This window comes from Ovis aries, chromosome X (assembly GCF_016772045.2).
Source record: "Ovis aries strain OAR_USU_Benz2616 breed Rambouillet chromosome X, ARS-UI_Ramb_v3.0, whole genome shotgun sequence".
Taxonomy (NCBI): Eukaryota; Metazoa; Chordata; class Mammalia; order Artiodactyla; family Bovidae; genus Ovis; species Ovis aries.
The window spans coordinates 57,416,112-57,431,304 of record NC_056080.1 but is presented as its reverse complement, the minus strand read 5'-3'; the positions used below and the strand labels follow the sequence as shown (position 1 = coordinate 57,431,304).

Here is a 15,193-nt window from a genome sequence, read left to right as displayed (position 1 = left end):
AAAAAGCAACTTCGGTTCACTTGCTCAGTTGTGTCCGACTCTTTGCGACCCCGTGAACTGCAGCACGCCAGGCCTTCCTGACCATCACCAACTCCCAGAGTCCACCCAAACCCATGTCCATCGAGTTGGTGATGCCATCTAACCATCTCATCCTCTGTCATCCCCTTCTTCTCCTGCCCTCAATCTTTCCCAGCATCAGGGTCTTTTCAAGTGAGTCAGCTCTTCGCATCAGGTGGCCAAACTATTGGAGTTTCAGCTTCAGCATCAGTCCTTCCAATGAACACCCAGGACTGATCTCCTTTAGGATGCACTGGTTGGATCTCCTTGCAGTCCAAGGGACTCTCAAGAGTCTTCTCCAATACCACAGTTCAAAGGATCAATTCTTCTGCACTCAACTTTATAGTCCAACTCTCACAAGCATACATGACAAGCATACATACATGGACATGACCACTGGAACAACCATAGCCTTGACTAGACAGACCTTTGTTGGCAAAGTAATGTCTCTGCTTTCGAATATGCTGTCTAGGTTGGTCATAACTTTCCTTCCAAGGAGAAAGTGTCTTTTAATTTCATGGCTGCAATCACCATCTGCAGTGATTTTGGAGCCCAAAAAAGTAAAGTCAGCCACAGTTTCCCCATCTCTTTGCCTCGAAGTGATGGGACCAGATGCCATGATCTTCATTTTCTGAATGTTGAGCTTTAAGCCAACTTTTTCACCCTCCTCTTTCACTTTCATCACAAGACTCTTTAGTTCTTCTTCACTTTCTGCCATCAGTTCAGTTCAGTTCAGTTCAGTTCAGTTCAGTCACTCAGTTGTGTCCGACTCTTTGTGACCCCATGAATCGCAGCATGCCGGGCCTCCCTGTCCATCACCATTTCCCGGAGTTCACTCAGACTCATGTCCATCGAGTCCGTGATGCCATCCAGCCATCTCATCCTGGGTCGTCCCCTTCTCCTCCTGCCTCCAATCTCTCCCAGCATCAAAGTCTTTTCCAATGAATCAACTCTTCGCATGAGGTGTCCAAAGTACGGGAGCTTCAGCGTTAGCATCATTCCTTCCAAAGAAATCCCAGGGTTGATCTCCTTCAGAATGGACTGGTTGGATCTCCTTGCAGTCCAAGGGACCCTCAAGAGTCTTCTCCAATTCCGCAGTTCAAACGCATCAATTTTTCGGTGCTCAGCCTTCTTCACAGTCCAACTCTCACATCCATACATGACCACAGGAAAACCATAGCCTTGACTAGACAGACCTTAGTCGGCAAAGTAATGTCTCTGGTTTTGAATATACTATCTAGGTTGGTCATAACTTTTCTTCCAAGGAGTAAGCGTCTTTTAATTTCATGGCTGCAGTCACCATCTGCAGTGGTTTTTGAGCCCCCCAAAATAAAGTCTGACACTGTTTCTACTGTAAGGGTTGTGTCATCTGCATATCTGAGGTTATTGATATTTCTCCCAGCAATCTTGATTCCCGCTTGTGCTTCTTCCAGCCCAGCGTTTCTCATGATGTACTCTGCATAGAAGTTAAATAAGCAGGGTGACAATATACAGCCTTGACGTACTCCTTTTCCTTTTTGGAACTAGTCTCTTGTTCCATGTCAGTTCTAACTGTCGTTTCCTGACCTGCATACAGGTTTCTCGAGAGGCAGGTCAGGTGGTCTGGTATTCCCATCTCTTTCAGAATTTCCCACCGTTTTTTGTGATCCACACAGTCAAATGCTGACTGTGATCCACATAGAGAGTTCCAGGAAAACATCTATTGCTGCTGTATTGACTATGCCAAAGCCTTTGACTCTGTGGATCACAATAAACTGTGGAAAATTCTGAAAGAGATGGGAATACCAGACTACCTGACCTGCCTCTTGAGAAATCTGTATGCACATCAGGAAGGAACAGTTAGAACTGGACATCCAAAGACAGACTGGTTCCAAATAGGAAAAGGAGTACGTCAAGGCTGTATATTGTCTCCCTGCTTATTTAGCTTTTATGCAGAGTACATCATGAGAAATGCTGGGCTGTATGAATCACAAGCTGGAATCATGATTGCTGGGAGAAATATCAATAACCTCAGATATGCAGATGACACCATCCTTATAGCAGAAAGTGAAGAAGAACTAAAGAGCCTCTTGATGAAAGTGAAAGAGGAGAGTGAAAAAGTTGGCTTAAAGCACAACATTCAGAAAACAAAGATCATGGCATCTGGTCCCATCACTTCATGGCAAATAGATGGGGAAACAGTGGCAGACTTTCTTTTGGGGGGCTCCAAAATCACTGCATATGGTGACTGCAGCCATGAAATTAAAGATGTTTACTCCTTGGAAGGAAAGTTATGACCAACCTAGACAGCATATTAAAAATAAGAGACATTACTTTGCCAACAAAGGTCCATCTAGTCAAGGCTGTGGTTTTTCCAGTAGTCATGTATGGATGTGAGAGTTGGACTATAAAGAAAGCTGAGCACTGAAAAATTGATGCTTCTGAACTGTGGTGTTGGAGAAGACTCTTGAGAGCCCCTTGGACTGCAAGGAGATCCAACCAGTCCATCTTAAAGGAACTCAGTCCTGGGTGTTCACTGGAAGGACTGATGTTGAAGTTGAAACTCCAAATCTTTGGCCACCTCATGCGAAGAGCTGACTCATTGGAAAAGACACTGATGCTGGGAAAGACTGAAGGTGGGAGGAGAAGGGGGCGACAGAGGATGAGATGGTTTGTCCATCGAGTTTGAGTGAACTCTGGGGGTTGGTGATGGACGGGGAGGCCTGGTGTGCTGCAGTGCATGGGGTCGCAAAGAGTCGGACATGACTGAGCGACTGAAATGAACTGAACTGAACCAAACGCTTATGATCTCATTTAAACTGTAATTACCTTCTTGAAGTATCTATCTCCAAATATAACCACACTAAGGGTCAGGGCTTCAAAATACAAATTTTGTGGGGACATAATTCAGTCTACAATAATAATTCATAATATGCAACAGTGAACAAAGAGATATTCTAAGAGCAGTGCTTTGATAGAGAACAGGCAATTGAAACATTTGTTGTCTAAAACTGGGGGAGAGGGACTTCCCTGGTGGTCCAGTGTTTAAGACTCCATGCTCCCAATGCAGGGGTCCCAGGTTCAATCCCTGGTCAGCGAACTAGATCCCACATGCCACAGCGAAGAGTTTGCAGGCCACAACTAAGACCTGGTGCAGTCAAGTAAAAAAATTAAAATGATAGATATTAAAAAATAAAACTGGGAGAGATAAAAGCATGAAGGGCTGACTTTCACGTCTTCACAAGTGTGTGCTCACACTCAACATGAGGATGGCCAAGGGAAGTTCTCCAATAGATAGATTCCTTCACTTTTTGGAAGAATCTGGGGAAAAGGAGGAGGGGGAGGATTCCACTGTGACCATACAGTTCTCCCTCCCTCCCCAACAGCAGCTCAATGTCGTTTTATTCCTACCTGATACAGTGGTCCCAGGATCAGGGCCACAATTGCAGGGGCCAGAAGCAGGGATGATTCCTAAGCAAGAAACTTTCATTGTACTTTCAAACTTTAATGTCAGAATTTGTAATGGCCTAATGTGATAGACTGTGCCTTCACCCAACTTGGAAAATTGGGGTCGATGGTGAATACAGCTGTATTACCAAGTGGTTGAGACAAATCATAAGTTCCACACTTGTGCAATGATATCCTGTACAAATGGGAGTGGGTTGAAGGGGAAGCATTTGCTAGATTGATATTGCTGATGACCATCTGGACCAGCACAGTGGCTGAACCTATTGTCTCTTTCAAAGATGGAAAAATTTGGGTCAAATTCAATGATAAATGGAGAGAACGAGGAATATAGCTGAAAGTAAAAGAATGAATAAGTAAGTTATGCAACAAGGGAAATCCATTACATTGGTGCCCTGAGAGGCTCAGAATAAGTGATAATACTGTCTCAACTTAATTAAACCAGATGCCAGAGAGAATGAAGCCACTTGTTGCCAAGACTCTTACTTTTGAAACCTGAGAAGGTCAAATGGAAGTCTGCAAACCTGAGCGATATTGTTCTGGGAGATGAAACGGATTAATTGTTGATGACCTAGTGGGACTCTAGTAATGTGCCAGTATCTTTTGATATATTTTACTTTGAAAAAACACTGTACAGTTTAAATGTACAGTATATACAGGGAGGGAGGAGGGAGGGGGGTTCAGGATGGGGAACACGTGTATATTTGTGGCAGATTCGTGTTGGTGTATGGCAAAACCAATACGATATTGTAAAGTAATTAACCTCCAATTAAAATAAATAAATTTATATTTTAAAATGTAGAGTATATAATGTTGACTATAGGCACAATGTTGTATGCAGGCTACACATATTATCAATGTTGTATGCAGGTTACACTACTATCATGGTGTAACGCTGGCATTGTTGCTAAGATTATATTTGTATTGATGGTCAAATATATGGGGGAATTGAGTTAAAGGATTTTTCAGGATATAATATTGATGGCAAATGACTAGCTTGAGGAAGAACTGGATTTAGCTAATCATAAGCTAAATAGTTCCACACAAGTTTATCATAAGGTACAAATAGAGGCAGATCAGAGAGGAGGAATAATCAAAGTGGTATAAAATATGAACGTGTATTTAATGGCTTGACAGGATGGATTGTAATGATTAAAATTGAGGGTGTTCTTAGAGACCCTTGAACTTGCAGTTGGTGTTGGAAGTGAGGGCAGTCTTATGTAGGGACTGTTTCCTTTAACTTCTGCCCAAGATAAGCATACAAACATCAGTTGCTTTTCTGTGTGAGTGCTAAGTCGCTTCAGTTTTGTTTGACTCTTTGCGACCCTATGGACTGTAGCCCACCAGACTCCTCTGTCCATGGGATTCTCCAGGCAAGAATACTGGAATGGGTTTCCATGCCCTGCTTCAGGCAATTGCTTTTCTATATACTAGTAATTAACAATAAGTAATTGAAAAAAATGAATACTATACAGTAAAGTGGAAATAAAACATCAAGTAAAATAGCATCAAAATATGAAACACTTAGGCAACAATTTGTCAGAAGATGTGAAAGACCTGTACACTGAAAACTATAAAATACTGTTGAGAGAAATTAAATGGAGAGATATGCCTTATTTATCGGTCAGAAAACTCAATATTGTTAACATTTCAATTCTCCCCAAATTGATCTATAGATTCAAACCAATCTCAATAAAAATCACAGCAGTTTCTTATGGTGTTGAAATGAACAAACTTATTCTACCATTTATATGCAAATGTTAAGGACCTAGAGAGCCAAAACAACTCTGAAAAAGAAACAACTTTATTGAGGTATAATTTAGGTTCCATATTTAAATTGTACAGTTCAATGACCTTTTAAAAAAAGTATATTTTTAAATGTACAACAGGCTCCAAGACAACACTTCATTCTAGATATGGGTGGCAATAGATGTTATGGCAGGGAACCCAGATGCTTAAACAGGAATGGAATTGAGGATCACTTCAATGACCTTCATTAAACTTACCTAGCTGGGCAACCATCACCACAGTCAAGTTCTGTAACATTTTTATCTTCCCAGTAAGATTCCTCTTACTAATTAACAGTTAGTGATGATTCCCATTTTTACCCCTATGGTCAGTAGCTCAGTTGTATCCTATTTGTGACCACATGGATTCCTCTGTCTATGGAATTTTCTAGGCAAGAATACTGGAGTAGGTTGCTATTTCCTTCTCTAGGGGATCTTCCAGACAACCACTGATCTAGAGAGCTTTATAGATTTTACTTTTGTGGACATTTCACATAAATGCAATATTCAAATATAATACTAGATGTTTTGCATCTCACTTCTTTCACTTAGCATATTTTTGAAGTTCATCCATATTGTAGCATTTGTTCTTTTTTTATTGCTGAATATACCATATTTTGTCTATTTGTAAGTTGATGGATATTTAGATTGTTTCTACTTTTCTGTCTTGTATGAATAATTTTATTATTAATATTCAAGTGCAAGTGTTTGTATGAACACGTTATATATCTTTTGGGTAGATTATAGAAGTGGCAGTACTGGGTCCTTTCATGTTATATATCTTTTGGGTAGATTATAGAAGTGGCAGTACTGGGTCCTCTGGTAATTTATGATCAACGTTTTAAGAAACTGCCAAACTTTTCCAAAATGGCTATGTCATTTTAATACAGTCACACCAGAAATGTAGGAAAGTTCCTGATTTTCCCTATCTGTGCCACCATTTGTTATAATTGTCTTTTCTTTATAGACATTTTAGTACATATAAAGTGGTATTTCATTGTGGTTTTAGTTGCTGTTGTTTAGTCACTAAATCATGTCTGACTCTTTTGTGACCCCGTGGACTAGCCCACCAGGCTCCTCTGTCCATGGGATTTTCCAGGCAAGAATACTGGAATGGGTTGCCATTTCCTTCTTCAGGGGATCTTCCTGATCCAGGGATTGAACTCATATCTCTTATATTGGCAGGCAGATTCTTTACCACTGAAGCCACTAGGGAAGCTTGTAGTTTTAGTTAGAATTTCTCTAATGCCTAATGATGTTGGGCATCTCTTCACATGTTTATTCATGTGTGTGTGTGTGTGTGTGTGTGTGTGTGTGTATACATATATATATATATATATATATATATATATATATATATATATGCTGTGCTGTGCTTAGTTGCTCAGTCTTGTCTGACTCTTTGTGACCCTATGGACTGTAGCTCGCCAGGCTCCTCTGTCCATGGGGATTCTCCAGGCAACAATACTGGAGTGGGTTGCTATGCCCTCCTCCAGGGGATCTTCCCAACCCAGGGACTGAACCCAGATCTCCTGCATTGCAGGCTGATTCTTTACCATCTGAGCCACCAGGAAAGCCCAAGAATACTGGAGTGGCTGGCTAGTCTATCCCTTCTCCAGGGGATCTTCCTGACCCAAGAATTGAACCAGGGTCTCCAGCATTGCAGATGGATTCTTTACTAAATGAGCTACCAGGGAAGCCTATATATATATAATGTATTTGGTAAACTATCTCTTCAAATCTTCTGCCTAATTGTAAACTGGGTTGTGTGTCTTCTTTTTATTGGGTTGTAAGAGTTTTTTATATATTCCATGTACAAGTTCTTTATCAGATAAATGTTTGCTCCTGTCTGTGCTTTGTCTTTTCATTTTCTTAATGATATCTTTTGAAGTTTGAACCTTTTGAGTTTTGATGAAGTCTAATTTATCATTTTTCTTTATGAATCATGCTCTTGGTGTTGTATTTAAGAATTCCTTGCCTAATACAAGATCACAGAGATTTTTCTCCTATGTTTTCTGCTAAACCTTTTATAGTTTTAGCTTTTATATTTACATCTCTGATCCATTTTTAGTTAATTTTTAGTATGGTGTGAAGTAAGATTTAAATTCATCTTTTTGCATATGGATATGTAATCATTCCTGCACCAAATGTTGAAAAGATTTTTCTTTTCCCAATGAATTGCCTTCACATTTTTGTAAAAAACTATGTTTACCATAGGTATCAGGGTTTATTCCTGGATTCTTTTCTATTCCATTGATCTCTATCTCTCTCCCCACACTGGTACCATAGTGTCTTGATTACTGTAATCAAGAAATTGGGAAGCTACTGTCCTTCTATTTTGCTTTTTGGCAAATTCTTATTTGCTATTTTTGGTCTTTTCTATTTCTATATAAATTTTAGGATTAGCTAATCAATTTCTGGGGAAGAAAGCCTGCTGGAGATTTGATAAAGTTGTATTCAATATGTAGACTATGTGCTTTATGTGATTTTCCTTTCTTCTTTACTCTGTATATATAATACAGTAGATTGCATTGACTGATTTTTGAATGTTGAAGCAAGCAGTCTTGCATCACTGGAATAAATCCCACTTGGTCATGATGTATAATCCTTTTATATGTTGCTGGATTCAATTTCTAATATTTTGTTGCAGATTTTTACATCTATATTCACGAGGAATGTTGCTTGTAGTTTTCTTGTGATATGTTTGTGTGGCTTAAGTAGCAGGGTAATCTTGGCCTCATAGAGTTGGGGAGTTGTTCCTTCCTCCTCTATTTTCTGGAAGATTTCTACTCAAATGTTTAATGCACTCAACCAATCAAACCATCAAGCTTTGGGCATTTTTGTATGGGAATATTTAAAGTTACTAATTGCTTACTATTGTTGGTGAGATGTAAAATGGTACAGTCACGTGAGAACCATGCTAAGTTTCAGATCTGAGATATCAGGCAACTGTCTTGGGAAGATACTATGGTGGGGCTGGAGGATAAGAAAATAAAAATTAAATCACACTGAGATATCACTATACATCCAGCATAATGGCTATAGTTTTTTTTTAAAAAAAAAAGATGGAAAATACCAAGTATTGACAAGGAGCAACTAGAACTCATATACTGTGCTGGTGGGAGTATACACTGGTGCAATCACTTTGGAAAACTAGTTTCATAAACTAGCTGAGCATATGGATACAATATAATCTGGCAGTTCAACTCCTAAATATATGCCTAACAGAGTTCATAAATATGTTCACCAATAGATAGGTACTAAAATATTTATACTAGCACTATTTCCAATAGCTCTAAGCTGCAAACAACACAAATGTCCATTAACAATAGAATGGATAAATATACTGTTGAATTTTCACAGAGTGTAATTTAACATGACAATAAGAATGAATTACCTACAACTACATTTAACAATATGGACAAATCTCACATTTATAATGTGAATGAAAGAAGACAGATACTTAACAGTATATTACCAAAATATGAAATATAACTACTGAGTTAAGTTATATAAAATACCAAGTAGACAAAACTATTTAAGTCAAGATAGTGTTTACCTAGTGGGGGAGGTGGACAATAAGACCTGGAAGGGAGCACAGGGAATTTTTCTGGGGTGCTAGTCATGTTCTGGTTCTTGATCTGAGTGTGTTCAGTTTGTTAGAATTCACTGAACTGTATGCTTATGATATATGCATTTTTAGTATGCATTATAATTAAAAAGTTTAAAAACAAAATAAAACTACATGCTAGAAAGAAAGCCCCTTTTCTTATGAGTATTGTAAAAAAAATTTAATTAAAAACAAGAAAGTGTTTACATATCAGTGCTTAAAAAAAAGCAGTGCTCTTTTTAGAGAAGTCTTCTGGTTATTCAACTATAATTTATAATCATATCTTAGGCTAAATAACTAATGCAACATGACTTTATCCCATAGCAATCCACACAAAATTACTCTTAATGTGCACATAAACATGAATATGTAAAATTAACTAACTTGGAAGAAAACCCACCATTTTATGTATTGAAACCCAATTTCTCAACTGTTGTTTTTCAAACAGGAATCCCCAAGAAAGCAGAAGCTTCAGTGGAAGTCCAGAGTGCTGTGGCTCAGCTTCATTGTCTCAGGTTCAGTTACTAAGGGGATAAGAAGTTTATGGTCTGCAGCTTACCTAAATGATAGCTTTGGGAGTACAGATTAGAAGGTGTGTTCACTACTTTCAAGTGTGAATCACCTGCTGCCACAGCATGGAATTGAATTGATAAGGGAACAACTGCCACCTTTAGGCATATGTAACATTTAATATGTTACATTCCTGTAACATAGGCTAGAGCTATGCTTAATTTGCCAATGCATAAAGTCAGAAATTAAATTTAAAAATTGTATTTCATATTTTAAAAATATACCACGGTGATGTCTCAAAGGGAAGAAAAAGAGTGCTTCCTCAGGGCAATCTTTTCTGTGTCTTAAATGTCAATTATCATAAAAACTTCCGGCTTCTACTCATAGATCTATTAATATATTCCTAAATTGGTTTTTGCCTTGACTTCAATGCCCTAGAAGTGTTTGGACAATGAATGCTCTTCTCCCCACCTTAGAAATTTGAAAACAATTGGTCAGTATTGAGTAGTTTTACGTTTCAGGGTGTGAAGAACAAATCAGTGCTGCATTTATAAAGCCCTTTATTCAAAAAGTGAAGCACAAGAGATTACAAGTCATCTCCTGGGGTCTCTATCTCTACCATCTGCAGGAGAATGAGAGTGTCTGTGTGAATCGTGAAACCAATCAGGGCTATTGCTCAAATGCTTTACCAAAGTGGCTCCCTACACATATAATCGCATATCAACTTGTATTCCACCTGACTGAAGAATACTTGGCTTTGTTGACCTTCTGTTCACTTAAGCTATTTATAGTCTGTCATATCTACTCGCCCTGTGCAATGATTGCAGCATCAGGCACTCCTTGTCACCTCTGTGAGACAGCTGATGCACATCCCATTATGATTTCCAGCTGAAGGTATTTTCCGTCACTGGATTTATAGTTTTTCTGCACTATGAGTTTTCTGATGTTTAATAAGATTTGATCTGTCTGTGAAGGCCTTCTGACATTGTGTGCAAGCATAAGCTTTCTTTCTTGTGTGAATTATCTGATGCATACTTAGTGTTGCTTTCTGGATGAAAGCTTTCCCACATTTACTGCATTCATAGTGTCTCTCTCCAGTATGAGATTTCTGATGGATAGAGAGGCGTGACTTCCAGGTGAAGGATTTTCCACAATCACTACATTTATAGGGTTTCTCTCTAGTATGGATTTTCTGGTGTGTTATGAGATTCGACCTGTCAGTGAAAGCCTTTCCACATTCAGCACATATGTTGGGTTTCTCTCCTGTGTGAATTTTTTGATGCACTCGGAGTTGTGACTTCTTTGTGAAGCATTTCCCACAGTCACTGCATGCGTAAGGCTTCTCTCCAGTATGAATTCTATGGTGTGCAATAAAGTGTGATTTTTGGATAAAGGCCTTCCCACATTCAGGACAAGCATAGGGTTTTTCTCCTGTATGGATTCTCTGATGTACACTGAGTGTTGATTTCTGGATAAAAGCTTTTCCACATTCATTGCATTCATAGTGTCTCTCTCCAATATGAGATTTCTGATGTATTTTGAGGCGTGACTTCCATATGAAGGCCTTTCCACAGCCATTGCATTTATAGGGTTTCTCTCCAGTATGAGTTTTCTGGTGTTTAATGAGATTTGACTGATCACTGAAAGCCTTCCCACATTCAGCACACATATATGGCTTCTCTCCAGTATGAGTTTTCTGATGTGTAGTGAGATTTGTCCTATGAGTAAAGACCTTTCCACATTCTGTGCATATATAAGGTTTTTCTCCTGTATGAATTCTTTGATGCACATGCAGCTGTGATTTCTTAATGAATGATTTTCCACAGTCACTGCATTCATAAGGTTTTTCTCCAGTATGAATTCTCTGATGTGTATTGAAATGGGATTTCTGGATGAAGGCCTTTCCACATTCAGTGCATATATAGGGTTTTTCTCCTGTGTGAATTCTCTGATGCATCCTGAGTGCTGATTTTCTTGTGAAGGCTTTCCCGCATTCACTGCATGCATAGTGTTTCTCTCCAGTATGAGTTTTCTGATGTATACTGAGGTCAGAGTTCTGAGAAAATCCTCTTCCACATTCATTGCATTCATAAGGTTTTTCTCCTGTATGAATTCTCATATGTCTAAAGAGATATGATCTATGGAAAAAGGCTTTTCCACATTCACTGCATTTATAGGGTTTCTGCCCAGTATGAATTTTCTGATGTGTAATGAGGTTTGACCTGAGGGTAAAAGCCTTCCCACATTGAATACATATAAAAGGTTTCTCTCTTGTGTAAACACTTTGAGGTACCTCAATTTGTGGCTTCTGAATGAAGATATTCTCATCCTTATTGCATTCATGAGATTCTTCTCCAGCATGAATTCTCTGATGCTCAAAAAGATGTGACTCCTGGGTAAAGGTATTCACATATTCAGTACATACATAAAGTTTCTCTCCAGTATGAATTTTCTGATGGTGGGTGAGAACTTGTTTGTGGTCAAGATGTTTTTCACATTGATTAAGTTCATAGGAGTTTGCTCCTCTATTAGCATTCTCATTCTTAGTAAAGGAAGAGCTATGTGCAAAATTGTTACCATTTCCAAAAATCTTATCAAAGTTCTTTGTTGCATTGCTTTTATTGTGGTTATGTAAATTTAAAGTATGCATCAAACTTTTTCCAAATGTATCAAAGTTATGGAGTCTTTTAATTGAAGGAACAAGCCTGGTACTCACATGAATTATTTTTTCAATATTTTTATATTCATAGCCACTCTCCTTAGTCAATATTTTCACATGACTTAAAGGGTTATTTTGGTTTTCTTGATTTCTTTCTAGCTGGTCATTACCTTGCCACAGTTCTTCTATAATGGAACACAATGAATCTTTTCCTATGGATTGACCAATTTTCTCACAGTGGAATGAAACTTCTCCAGAAATTCTCTGTTGTTGAGTTTGCCCAAAACCCTCATCTAAAAAGAAAGAAAAAAATGAAAATGACTTCAGAACAGTTATCATGAAGCTTGGACAGGATGAACAAAAAAATAGAAGAGTCCATATAATAGAAGAGTCCATAAAAATTCTTCTAGAATACTTAATATATGCAAAACAATTATATACCATTTATGATGTACCAGATACTATTTCCAAGTGTTTTACACAAAATAGCTCATTTAATTTTCACTAAACCCTAATGGGTAGCTATCATTATCAATCATGTTTTACAGATGAGAGAACAGAAGCACAGAGAAGTTATGTAACTTGCTGAAGATTAAATAGCTAAATAAGTAAGAGATGGGGTTTGAACCTTGGGAATCCATATCCACTATGTAGGAAGTCAGGACAGTGAGTAGGGTAATCAGAAGACGAAACTGAAGTCTGTTATGGGTGAAGAATGAAGAAATATTTCAGAATGCATGTCCTTATTATATACTAGCTCTAAAAAATAATCTCTCTGCTTCCTTTTGTTTTTCCCTCTGAACTATTATGAGCATCTCCATTAAATTTATAGTCCTCAAATACCAATTCCTCTATGTCTATAGGAAAAATATACGCTTTCAACAAGTGTCAAATAAGGTAAGCCATCCATCTATGGTAGAAACTGTAAGCCATCCACCAGTATCTATTCACCTCTTCTTTTATAGAAATAGAACATAGCTGGACTTTACCTTTATCAGTCTCACTTCGTTCTTACCAGTAGAGTGTGAGCAGAAGTGACATTTGCTGCACCTAGGCCAGGCCTTAAGACAGTGGGCAAATCTCCATTTCTCCCTTCCCCAGCCCAGAGGACTCAACAATGATCCAACATCAACCAACCCAGCTGACAACAATGGCCTAGGAGATGGCAGAGCAATAACTTGGAACATGGTTCCTGAATAACCCAACAGGATCGGAGTTGATTTGTTGAATGGACCCATTCACATGAGAATGCTTATGTAAGAGAGGATATAGCTATATTAAGCTTGTTGCTTTGCTCCTCTGTGCATATTCAAAATTTATTGCCCTTGATTATCAGCTGTAATTTCAGTACACTTCTGGGGAGGTATATAAATGAATGTCTGTTATGAATGTATAAAGCAGATATGGTACCACTCATACTGATACTCAGTTTGGCACAATTCTGTTACAACATAAAGAATTAACACACAAAGTCTGACATTATTAACATTTCATGCAGTTATCTTCCCTTTCTAAATATAATCTATGGTCTTTTGAATTCCTCTGAGCATACACTTGAAGAATCCTTCTGGAAGAGAACAAAGTACCTTCCTCTGACTATCTCCCCAAATTCAATACATTTAAGTTTAATAAATATTCTCCATGCTTTGTTTCAGAAAAATTGAAGAATAAGTGCTCCAGTTATCAATTTATTGCCTTTTAACCCCGAATCACACTTCCTTGCCCACTCTACAAAAATGGATCTGAGTCTCTTTTCCTTTGGTAGTTGGCATGATGTTGAACCTTATCAACAAGGGGTGATGGAGAAACACTGGAAGAAGGGGTTTTGCTTCCTGGTTCTAGTGAGCTCACTCAGCATGCTCCTCCAGCAAGGGCAACTTGTTTAGCACCAGGCTCCAGAAGTGTGGCAGCTTCAGCAGCATCGGGCTCCGGATACACATGCAGTTTCCCAGGCACCCAGATCTTGACTTCTTTAGCACCCAACTCCTGCTGCTCCTATGGCTTCCCAAGAACCCAGCTTCTGCAATTCTTTGCAGCCAGAAGCACCCAGCACTTCTGGCACTCCTCTCAGATGATTTGCAGTGGAATATTTCCAATGAAACACTGCCCCATGATCAGCTTTTTCTGGAACCAGAGGACAGATTTCCAGCAAGTTTCACCAGTGCAGCACAACAGCAACTCTTCTGCCATGCCATGAGCTGTGGATATGCCTTCCCTATAAGGTCTGTATTCATCTGTAGGAAGCAGAGGAGGCTCTTCTTTGGGTGTTCCTTCACAGCCCTTGAGGTACTCTCACACACTAATCTGCTATTTCTTTATTCATTAGAGTTCTCTTTACTCTTACTGGCTAATCCCTTATTACTTCAATCCCACAACAGTCAATAATTAATGTTAAACTTCTCCTGTTCAAATTAGTATGTAGTTTCTTTCCCTGATTAAGCCCCAAGTTGTGCAATAAGAAACTGGCTTTCTTTCTTCAGTGTAAGAATGGATTTAAAAAAAATTCTTTTTTCACTATGGTTTATCATAGGATATTGAATACAGTTCCGTGTGCTATACAGTAAGACCTTGCTGTTTTTCCATCCTATATATAATAGTTTGATCTGCTAATCCCAAACTCCCAGTCTACCCCTCCTCCACCTGGCAACCACAAGTATGTTCTCTATGTCTGTGAATCTGAGAAGTAGGCTCTTAATTCTGGGAGCTTTCTAAAAACATACAAGTAAAAGCCTTAGGGGCCTACCTGATGGCTCAGATGTAAATAATCCACCTGCAATGCAGGAGACACAGATTTGATCCTTGAGTTGGGAAGATCCCCTGGAGAAAGGAATGGCTATCCACTCCAGTATTCTTACCTAGAGAACTCCATAGACAGAGGAGATTGGCAGGCTACAGTTCATGGGTTTGCAAAGAGTCAGACATGATTGAGCAACTAACACTTCACACAAAAGCCTCAGTTATTACACGGCCTAAAATCCTATGTTTTCCCTGAGTTCCTGTGGGATGGAGGATGAGAAAAAAGAAAGAGACATACATTCTGGAGTACTTAAGAGCCATTTCATGAAATAGTGAAATCTGATCACAAGGTGAAAATGTATCATCTGGATAGAGAGAGCACAGAGTAGG

General features: G+C 38.7%; 2 protein-coding genes across 2 annotated transcripts in view; one reads left to right on the top strand and one right to left on the bottom strand.

Annotated features, from left to right (window-relative positions):
* ZNF81 (zinc finger protein 81) overlaps positions 1 to 15,193 on the top strand; it is a 746,478-nt gene that overhangs the window by 32,791 nt on the left and 698,494 nt on the right. The window lies entirely within an intron of this gene.
* ZNF41 (zinc finger protein 41) overlaps positions 9,053 to 15,193 on the bottom strand; it is a 42,923-nt gene continuing 36,782 nt past the window's right edge. Inside the window, 2 exon segments of the mRNA XM_004023243.6 lie at positions 9,053 to 10,327; positions 10,329 to 12,360. Of these exon segments, the coding sequence (XP_004023292.3) occupies positions 10,252 to 10,327; positions 10,329 to 12,360 (2,108 nt within the window). The 3' untranslated portion in view covers positions 9,053 to 10,251.